Source organism: Podarcis cretensis (genome assembly GCF_951804945.1).
Source record: "Podarcis cretensis genome assembly, chromosome: 4".
Taxonomy (NCBI): domain Eukaryota; kingdom Metazoa; phylum Chordata; class Lepidosauria; order Squamata; family Lacertidae; genus Podarcis; species Podarcis cretensis.
In genome coordinates, this window is record NC_137173.1 from 58,732,108 (window position 1) to 58,743,179 (window position 11,072).

The 11,072-nt window shown below is 43.4% G+C and overlaps 1 protein-coding gene across 1 annotated transcript; it reads left to right on the forward strand.

Moving 5' to 3' along the window:
• The first annotated feature begins 315 nt into the window (after positions 1-315).
• FUNDC1 (FUN14 domain containing 1) lies at positions 316-9,677 on the forward strand. Its single transcript, XM_079974540.1, has 5 exons — positions 316-470; positions 4,254-4,410; positions 6,402-6,477; positions 8,033-8,161; positions 9,061-9,677. The coding sequence occupies exons 1-5, from the start codon at positions 440-442 to the stop codon at positions 9,136-9,138; spliced, it is 471 nt and encodes a 156-aa protein (XP_079830666.1). The 5' UTR covers positions 316-439; the 3' UTR covers positions 9,139-9,677.
• The last annotated feature ends 1,395 nt before the right edge of the window (positions 9,678-11,072 follow it).

Consider the following 11,072-nt stretch of genomic DNA (forward strand, 5'->3'; position numbering starts at 1 on the left):
ACGTTTGGGATTCAGGAAGATCTGCGCTGCTTTGCGCGCTCCAGAAACAGGGGGCGGTTGCGCAGCGCTTCGCTTTCACAGCGCCCAAGGAACCCGGATGGTCCGGTTCTCCGGGCAGGCCCTCTTCCTCGGCACACTCTATCCTTTCGCTTGAGGGAGAAGTGAACTCAAAACCACAACTCCCATAATCCCGCGCGAGTAGCTTCTGCGGCGACGCGACTCCATGACAGCCGGGGGCCCCGAGGGGAGTCTTACAAAAACGCTTTTACTGTACTGGTTTTCTCCTCAGGTCGCGCATGCGCTGCTGCCACAGCCCTCGATTTTTTTTTCTGAGGGGGGGCGGGGGTGGAATGTTGTAGAGCGGCGAGTGGGCGGAGCAGTTGCGGCTGCCTCTCTCTCTCTCTCTCCCCCCCCCCGCCCGTCCTCCCCAGTTGCTAATATGGCGTCTCGGAGAGCTCGCTCCGCCTCAGGTCAGTTGAGAGCCCGGCTTCCTCCAGGGCCGCCTGGCGCAGTTTCCATGGCGCTCGAGCCTCCCAGAGCGGAGATGGCCTGCCTTGCGCAGAGAGACGGAGCCGGTTGATGGAGGAGTTGGTCAGTCGTCTCGACTTAGGAGCCTAACTCGCCCGCCTCTTCCCGGGCTTCTCTCTCTCAATCCTGCCCTGCCCTTCCGCCCACCCCCAATCCGTGGGGCTGGGGCGGCCTGGCTGGATGCGCGCGGCTCCAGAGTAGGCGGGGCTTGCGCAGACCCCTTGCCCAAGGGGGCGGAGGAGTGGGGGTCACAAATGTAGAGGGCAGGCTGCCTAGTTAGAGGCGGAGAGGGTCAGGGCGCTCTTAGGGGCCTCCTCCAGCCAGATCAGGCTTACTCGGAAGTAAGACTCTCTGTGCTCAGTGGTTCTCACTTATTTAGCTGAGGGTTGGCCATAATAAGAGGCCTCCTGGGTCAGATTAAAAAATTGCACCTAGTTTAGGATCAGTGGCTACCCAGATGCCCATAGGGACCTCTCGGTGGGTTGGACTGGATGACCCTTGGGATCCCTTCCAGCTCAACAATTCTATGATTCTAACAAGCAGAGCCATTTCCTGTTGGTAGCTTCCCAGCCGCTAGCATTCAGACGCATGCTGCTGACCCTGGAGGCTCTGTGGCTTAGAGTAAGGAGTATTACCGGTAGCTTTCAGTAGGATCATCCAACACTAATTTACTAAAGTCAAAGCCTCATAACGCATTAAAAACACTAACTGGTGTATTTATTACAGCATAAACTTTCATGGTCTCAAGCCCACTTTGTTAGATGCATCCATGTGGGCTTGAGTCCGCAAAAACTTACGGTATAATAAATACATTAGTTAGTTTTCACGGTGTTGCGAGACTCCAATTGTTTTGACTCAGATTTTGACTCTGATTGAGATTTAACACAAAAAATTAACAATGGAAGGCTACCTTGTGATCCAAGATAGTGCAACAATGCAGTGTATTTGCTGGAGAAATTAAGAGGGAGAGGGTTTGGTTTCTCTGAGGAAGCAAAAATACAGTTGCTCTTTTGTCACCCTATCCACTCCATCCCCTAGTCTAGTTTTCAGGTTACTGCGTTTAGGTGTATGACTATTCTTTCCCCTTATAAGTCCCCTAAAAATTTAAAGTGTGGCTGTGATAGGCACCGAAAAAGCATATATATCATGCAGGTGTGCCTGTCTGAGAGAATAGATTGGCTGGCAAACGGGTTTGTTGCTCTACCATGAGTGAAATGACTCTTAGGGTAAGGCTGTGCAGTGGCTAAGGTGTCACATACAGAGAGAAGATGGCTACATGTGGAACAGTTATCACTTGGCATATTTTATATAGGTACTAATTTGAAGTCAGAATAGTAAAGAATTTAAAAGGATAGATTCCTCTGCTCGCTCCATTTGTTCTTGTGGGTGAAGTGTGTGTTTTCTAATCTGTGTTAATGAATGGTTGTAGTTATTCCAGATTAAGTAATGTTGCATGCAAGCTGTTCTGGGTATGTGTTAATGGCTGTCTTTTATTTTACGTTTCATCTCTTCCATCCTTGATGTAGCTGCCTGTGCTTCCAGCTCCATACAACATTTACCTGAATTTAGTCTTTTCCCTGTATGGTAGGGGAAGCCAGCTTGGTGCCCTCCAGACATGGTTGGACTCTAGCTCCCTCCAGCCCCAGCCAGCATGATGAGAGGAATGATGAGAGCTGTAGTCCTAACAACACCTTGAAGGCACCATGTTGGCTACCCAGGCTGCATGAGTATTCCCATACTGATGGCAAGAAAGTTGATGCATTGTCTTTGCTGGTCTTGCCCACGTGGGCAGGCAGGGAATCCACACCTGGTGTTTGTGTGTGAGTAGAGCAAATGTCCTCCATGGCTCAAAATGAGAAATGAGCTCTCAGCCACTTGCCATGTGTGATGCCACTCCCCTCCCCTTTATTCAGAGGTTGAAAGTTGCTCCCTTTGGCTGCCTTGCAGCTCTTTGGCTTCTCATTGCTTTAATTTTGCATAGCTGAGGTTAGTGTTATTTACATTTCAAATGCCTTAGGGAGAATTATTTTATTTATAATTTTAAATATTTTAGGTAGGTGTTGAGGAAATGTCAGCTGTGAATGACACTGGAAAGCATAGATAATTTAGGGCTCACACTAAACCCATGACATTAAAAGTTATGGGGATTTTGAGCTCAGACGTAATGGCATTGGTGTCCTTCACCTAATGACCCTAAAAACTTACATCCTTAGGGATCACGTTTGACAGATTTACTGCACATGAAATGAAGGCTAGTGTTCATTTTCATCCTAGCTCTTTTGATTTTCTTTGCTGTGAAATCTCTCTTGAGTATTCTCCCATTATGTTGAAGTAGAAAATACAGACTTAATGCTCCACCAATCCATGACCTGATTGCCTTATCTTAAAAATTGTGAGTGTCTTGGCTTTCCTTTTTCAGTTTTTTAAAGGAACAACTACTGAAAGAACGTGAAAATCTGGCTGTAGTAGTGTGTGTGCGCGCGCGCGCGCACACATATATATCTCATTCATATATTCACATATATATATATGTGTGCCTTTGGTTTCCCTTTCTTTCTTGCACGGAACTTCTTCTGAGTACTTTGGTTGTTGTTGCCATCTCTGCATTTTGGTAACACTGCAGGGATGTGCCTGTTTTTGTATGCATGTGTGTTTAATGTGTAAAGAGGAGAACTGGAGGTAAACCTGCAGGTCAAGGCCTTGGAATGGCCATGGAGACTAATGGTAGGATATGTTCAATGATTGTCAATGAAACACATATATCACACTGCAGAAAATGAAGGGTGCTATCTGAAATATTTACAGTATTGTGGCCTTAGTTGACTTGCTAGTATTCTGCTTTGTGGATTCCTGAGAGAGTGTTCTCAGATTAGTGCCACATAAGCAAACATTTTATATCCACAACATATATATGCATAAGCCATATATTTCTTAAACTGAATGGGACCCGTTATCTAATAAGCTTAGAAATCTAGAAGTTTTGTTGCCTTTCCATAGTACTCTCAAATTGTACATTAGAATGTATAGCCTTTTTATCTTTATCAATATTCATATAATTAAGAAAATGCAGTAGGTGAGATCCTGCATAGTGTGAGGAGGCATCTACTTGTGCAACAGGGCTTTTCCTTCCTCTCCTGCCCCCTGCATCCCCATAGGCACCCCCTAAAATCTGCTGCAGAGGGTGGGGGACCCTCTAGAACAGATTTGGAGAGCTTGCAAGGGCTGGAGGAGGGAGAAGGAAAAGAGAAACCAGAAGTCCTGTGGTGCAAGCGAGTGGACATCATTGGAACAGGGCTTTATTATGACTGCTCCTGTTCTGTGGAACAGCATGCAGCCACTCTCTCCACTTTCCAGAAACAATTGAAAACATTTTTGTTTTTTCAAGCTTTCCCACCTATATGAATGGGTCCCTGCCATAGGTGTCCAATTCGTATTGTTTTTAAACTCACCTTCTCATATTTTTCATTTTAAAAAGCTGCTGTTCTTATAATTTGTACACTGCCACGGGATTTATGTGGAAGGAGATTAATATAAATAATTAGAGTAATATCTCCCAGTTGTTTTTATATAGCTTGCTCTTCCTGAACAGCTGGATTATTAGTGTGTTCAGTTAAATCACTTTCATCAGGCATATGTTTGTGAATTAGCATTGCTGAGAGCTGCAACGCATTTACTCTTTTTTTAAAAGTGTAGAGGGAAACTAACTATCAATTTCTCTTTTAAAGAGCATGACAGTGATGAGGATTCATACGAAGTACTGGATTTAACAGAATATGCACGGCGCCATCATTGGTGGAACCGAGTGTTTGGCAGGAATTCTGGACCTATTGTAGAAAAGTATTCCGTAGCTACTCAGATTGTAATGGGTGGCGTATCAGGCTGGTGAGAACCAATTGTTTTTAAATACTGTAGTGTGTTTTTAATAGATAGAACAATTTTCTTCTAAAAGTATTTTTAAAGTGATATAAGTTTTGCATTTCTGAGATCACACTTAACTAGCAAAAGAGGTTTCAAACATTCTTATAAACAGTTTTCAAAATATATTGGAGAAGAAATTGCTATCTTTTTTTTAAGATAGGGCAGGGATGGCACAATTGATTATGAGACTGGATTTGAATAGTTGGCGTTTTTAACTGTGACTAAAGATAATGGGGGACGCAGGTGGCGCTGTGGGTTAAAGCCTCAGCGCCTAGGGCTTGCCGATCGAAAGGTCGGCGGTTCGAATCCCTGCGGCGGGGTGCGCTCCCGCTGCTCGGTCCCAGCGCCTGCCAACCTAGCAGTTCGAAAGCACCTCCGGGTGCAAGTAGATAAATAGGGACCGCTTACCAGCGGGAAGGTAAACGGCGTTTCCGTGTGCGGCTCTGGCTCGCCAGAGCAGCGATGTCACGCTGGCCACGTGACCCGGAAGTGTCTCCGGACAGCGCTGGCCCCTGGCCTCTTAAGTGAGATGGGCGCACAACCCCAGAGTCTGTCAAGACTGGCCCGTACGGGCAGGGGTACCTTTACCTTTACCTAAAGATAATGGGTGATATTCAATATCAGTTGAATTGGACTGGGACCCGTGAAATCAATGGACTGAAGTTACTTTAATCCAGGCTTCCTCAACCTCGGCCCTCCAGATGTTTTTGGCCTACAACTCCCATGATCCCTAGCTAGCAGGACCAGTCATCAGGGATGATGGGAATTGTAGTCTCAAAACATCTGGAGGGCCAAGGTTGAGGAAGCCTGGTTTAGACCATTGATTTCAATGGACCTACTCTGAGTGTGACTTCATACTTTTACATTTACACCTTGCAACCTACAAATGCTTACAAATGAGGTATTATAGTTCAGTATTTATTTCATTAACTTCGGTTTCATTAAAAGATTTGGAAATAAAAGTGAGTTGGTAAAGTGAAACCACCCTCCTGTGGCACCATAATGTTGCTGTTCAGAATGCAAAATAAAATAGAGCTAGATATTAAGGATTGTTCAAAGACTAGGTAGAAAAAATAATCTTCACAAGTTCCACAGCATTAAGGGACCTAACCTAAAAAGAAAGTATTCAGAATAGCGGTGTAAATTATATTATGACAATGCAGTTTATATCCATCAGCATCTTTATTACAGATTGGTTTGATCAACAGGATCCATCTATAGAAGTTAACAATCAAGTACAGTGGTACCTCACGTTAAGAATTTAATTCGTTCTGGAGTGCCGTTCTTAACCTGAAACTGTTCTTAACCTGAGACACCACTTTAGCTAATGGGGCCTCCCGCTGCCGCCATGCTGCCGCTACACGATTTCTGTTCTCATCCTGAAGCAAAGTTCTTAACCTGAGGTACTATTTCTGGGTTAGTGCAGTCTGTAACCTGAAGCGTCTGTAACCCGAGGTACCACTGTAACTGATTGCATGCAGTAATGTCATGTAGGCTTATTTATTCAGGAAAGTAGATTCTAGCCTCATATTTTGCAAAGACCACTAAATCATATCTCTTGTTGTGCTGTTAGTCTCATGTTGCTCTGTCTGGGTTGCCAGTGAGAATAATGAGAGTTCCTGCATATTTCTTATCCCATGAGATTCTACACTTGCCAACAGTATTGAGTTAGGGAGTTTCAAAATGCACAATCTTGAGCACGAGAATGAGAATTCTGGAACACAGTAACCAATTATCAGATTATCCTCATTGCCTATTCTCCTGTGCACATTTACTTGAAAGTAAATATGTTGTGAGCCCAGTAAGTATGCACAGTTTGACAACTCAGACTGTAATCCAATAACACTTTCCTAGGAATAAACCCCATTGAACTTGGAGGTTCTTAGTTCTGAGTAGACTTGTATAAGATTGCACTGTTAATTTGTCTTTTCCTTTTTTTCTCTCGTTCCTCCAAGGTGTGCAGGATTTTTATTCCAGAAGGTTGGAAAACTTGCAGCGACTGCAGTAGGCGGCGGCTTTCTCTTGCTACAAGTATGCAGACTTTAATTATTTAGAAAGTGCTATGATTTGAATATAGGCAAGTTAACTGCTCAGTAAACAGAAAGGGAAGTGGAGGCTGTAACAACAGCTGAATGGTTTTGCATAAAGTGGTCCCTGGAAGGTATTTCCCAGATCTCCTCTTGCTGGTGCAGCTCTGCTAAAATCCATGTGAGAAGAACCACAAAGTGCCCATAATAAAACGTTAGAGTTTGGGTTGATGAAGTGTCATTCGGTCTATCTTATCTCATTTACACATGCACACTTTAAAAATTAAAGTCTCTGTGAAAATCTAATTATGCTCATTTTGTAAATATGACTATACAACGTGAACATAGTTACCTTGTAATACCTAGCATTAAGAGTTTTCATGTCTCTTATTTAAGTATGAGACATTGAGGGCGTGTTTTGTAAAATATAACATAGCAATCATAAGTGAAAAGTGCTATTTGCTCTGGCCAAGGTGGAACGTGAAAGGCATCTTTTTTGGTTGGGGGGGGTGTTCCCCTCACTTATAGTTTTAAGCCCTACCCCCAGTGTTGGGCATGAGTTTCAGGCTGGCTCAGTTAAGGAAACTGACAAGGAAGAGAGAAGACTTTGGATTCAGCATTCCAGGGCAATATGATATGCCCCAGAATGCTGCTGACTGAGTCCCACTGCTGGTGGTACTTCTGTGCCAGTTGAGCTCTGTGTGGATGTACCCAGGGCCTCCAGTGTGGATGGACCATCCAACTAGTACAGCTTGGTTTCCTTGCAAGTGGAGCCACACTTCCACCCCATCCTAAATGCGTCCCGCCCCCCCCCCCCCCCCCGCTGCAAGCTGGCCTTCAGCAAAGATTAGGATTCCTGTATGTAAATGTACCGGGACGCAGGTGGCGCTGTGGGTTAAAGCCTCAGCACCTAGGGCTTGCCGATCGAAAGGTCGGCGGTTCGAATCCCTGCGGCGGGGTGCGCTCCCGCTGCTCGGTCCCAGCGCCTGCCAACCTAGCAGTTCGAAAGCACCTCCGGGTGCAAGTAGATAAATAGGGACCGCTTACCAGCGGGAAGGTAAACGGCGTTTCCGTGTGCGGCTCTGGCTCTGGCTCTGGCCAGAGCAGCGATGTCACGCTGGCCACGTGACCCGGAAGTGTCTCCGGACAGCGCTGGCCCCTGGCCTCTTAAGTGAGATGGGCGCACAACCCCAGAGTCTGTCAAGACTGGCCCGTACGGGCAGGGGTACCTTTACCTTTACCTTTTATGTAAATGTACCATTAACGACATTATGACTGTAAGCCAAAAATAGATTCTGTAAACAAACTGATAGGTTTTAAGTGGCATGCCCATAAATACTATTCTAGCCTTTAAATATTTATTGCAGTCTCTCTGCTGATTTATTTTAAAATTAAAAGTTTAAAGATATATACAGTCTAGGGGGATTATGTTGTTGCAAAATGTGGAATGTGACCTATTTTTAGCAGATAATAGTTTCCTAAATGAGTACATTTCCTTAAATTCATTGAGAATTTTTTTTGCTCTAGCTGCTCAGATGTCTGTCTTTCACTTTTCCTAGATTGCTAGTCATAGTGGCTATGTACAGGTTGACTGGAAAAGGGTTGAAAAAGATGTAAATAAAGCGAAGAAGCAACTCAAAAAACGAGCAAACAAGGCAGCTCCTGAAATCAACACATTGATTGAGGAGGTAAAGCATGTCTTACTTGCCTTTGAATATTGATTTTGCTGCGGCCTTGATGTGATGTTGGGTTTCCAGGTGTTCCGTATCTTAACAACCTATGGTATGTTAGATGACCCTTGTCTCTAGGAAAAGGGGTGCTGAGTAAAGCTTTGGGCTGCACACTTCAAGTGCTGTGCCCCAGATGGCCTTTGTTTTACCCTGGACTTCAGCAAGAAGGGAGGGAATGCAGTCCCCATCCCCCATGGGAAGAGTCCTTCACTTGGGTATATTGCCTGACTTGAATGTTTGACTGTTTGGTGCCTGGAGGCCTTTTGACTGGTTCTATAGCATATTTTATTTATTCAATCTTCCATTGGCTCTTAAAGAGTCAGATGTCTGTATCTATGAAACAATTATATTTCCTTAGAAATAGGTTTTTATTTGAGAACAAATGACACCTTAAAAAACTAAAAAAATGTATTTTGGCATAAACTATCAGCTCGGACGAACGGAGCATCAAATGCACAAAACTGTATGCCACAATACATTTGTTAGCCATTTAAAGGTGCCTAAGGACTGCAGATTTTCTTTCAACAGACTACTCCTCTGGAATTTTTATTTAGGGGTTCATTATTTAAAGTATTTATGATAAAACATTTTAAAGCATTTGAAATGTCACAGGGGGGTTGCAGATGCCTTCTACACAAGCATTATGGACTTATAATTCAAGACTAAGGTAGATAGTTCCTTTTTAAAACAATGAACAATCTTTCCACAACTAACAAAGCTCTGCCTAGAGTTACAGTACTCTGTAACTCTGGTGGTTATCTGAGTGCAAAAAGTATTTGTTTATTTTATTTTATTTTACTTTATTTTTGCTGTAATGCCATTTCCACAGTCTATAGTGAACTCTCTTTCCTTTTCAGACAACAGAATTCCTTAAACAGAACATAGTTGTATCTGGCGGGTTTGTCGGCGGCTTCTTGTTGGGCCTTGCATCTTAAGGACATTTCTCTTCCTGCTGGCTTAACCATGATAATGAAGAAGGGTAGCAACGCACAGTTCTTAAGTGAGGCAGTCTGAGTCGCTCTCTAATCACTCCAGAGCAAGATGGATGGATTTGCCAGACAAATCTTGAGTATTTTGCATTTTAGGCTTTTGCCTCCTTAAGCTTGCTGAAACAGGTTTGCTGAAAAATCTACAGTGTGTTGCATAGCATTCCTGAAGGAACAAGAACTGGCTAACTTTTGTCATGATTTTTATTATTGTATCTCCATGCAGAATTCAGCATATTTAATAAGCTATCTTTTGGCTCTACATCATTTTTTCCCAATTTTAGGGATATATTTTTTATTATTGTTTAAGACAATCCCATGCTGTGTTTAATCATGCCTATGACTAAATGTGTATATTGTGCTTCAAGCGCAGAACTAGCCATCTTCTGTAGAAACCACTGCAATAAAAATAATGTATACATCAGTAATACCTTTTTGCAAAGATGAAGTAACAGGCAATTGTGAACCTATTAAAGAGTGAAGATCAATCAATGTCTGATCTTTGCTTTCGTGTGTTTTCATATGTTGTATCAGCTTGATGTGGTTCCATCATCAATCACACAAGCAGATTGTGGGCGATAGCAAATGTAAAAATCAGAGGAACAGAGGATCGTTTATAAGCAAATTGCAGGAATGACCCATTTCCAGGAAACATTTTAGTGGTAGCAGCTTTTAGGATTGCTCCAGGAACAGCTTCAAGATGCAAACAAGTGTCCAGTGGAGAAATATATATGAAAAGATCCCTATGTGCAACCAGGCTGTACAGTTTACTTTCTCGGGTGCAGTACAATGAGGGAGCATTCTTAGAAAGGTGGCTTGGTCGGGACAAGTGGTGTTGGAAACTGCTGCCAATATACTGGGAAGACAAGGAGCAAGTGTTCAGAATACAAAAGGACATATGCATGTGTATAATGGATTTGCAAGCAAAGATGCAGTAAATGGACCAGTGACCAAGGATGCAGCTAAAACTGTTATTTGTGTATGTAAGAGTTGGCTTCTCCCCTGCATCTCTGTGGGCATTTAGCTTCAGCAGGGGGACCCAAGAGCTCCAAATCACACACTCCTTTTTAACCCTCAGAAGCTAAATAAGGATTAGCTGTTAACTCTGGGAAGCTGTAGTTCCAGTATCCAAGAGGACATGAAATGGTTGAGAGTGCAAGCTTGCAACAAACCAAGAATCTTCTGCCAAAGGACTTGTAAAGAGCAAGCTACAGGCCAAATTATTATTTTTTAAGTCTACTCTCCAGCTCACAGTGATATTAAAGGCTACTGCCCCATTCTCTATTCTAGTATTGCCACCGAGTTACACAGTTCTTGTGAAGACGAAAAGAAAAAAGAAAAACAATTTGATGCCTTTGCTTAAAAGTTTTCATATGCCACTTTTGCTGGGCACTCTTCACTTTGGGGTTCTTTGGAGTTTACCGGTCCTCTCTTGCATTCTCTTCTGTCTTGCAATACATTAGCAAACACTTTAGAATAATATAACGTTGTTTTCCCAGTTCTTGTCTCTCTTGCTGTCCCTTAGGACTCAGTTCTTGGCCACCTTTTCTCTCTCTGGTTTCTCTAGTCTACAGACTTGATTAATTTATTTTGGCCTGCAGTCTCATTGTGATGCTGATGAGAATTCAGCTCTTTTTCTCCTCTTCCTCTGCTCATTCCAACTGTCTTACAGTTATTTCTATCTGGATATTGAGTAATGATTTTTAAATACTCAAAGGAGAAAATTTGTGCCATCATCCTTCCCCCCCCCCACCAAACCAATGGTTGGAACTCATGATAGGAACTTGGATAGCTCAATTGGTTAGAGCACGGTGCTGATAAGGCCAAGGTTGCAGGTTTCATCCCCATATGGGACAGCTGCATGTTCCTGCATTGCACGGGGT

What these genes read in the sequence shown, in the direction of transcription:
- FUNDC1 (XM_079974540.1), top strand. Translation starts at nt 440, where the DNA reads ATGGCGTCTCGGAGAGCTCGCTCCGCCTCAG. An exon ending in GAGAGCTCGCTCCGCCTCAG is followed by an intron (nt 471 to 4,253) that starts GTCAGTTGAGAG and finishes TCTCTTTTAAAG; the next exon opens with AGCATGACAGTGATGAGGAT. An exon ending in ATGGGTGGCGTATCAGGCTG is followed by an intron (nt 4,411 to 6,401) that starts GTGAGAACCAAT and finishes CGTTCCTCCAAG; the next exon opens with GTGTGCAGGATTTTTATTCC.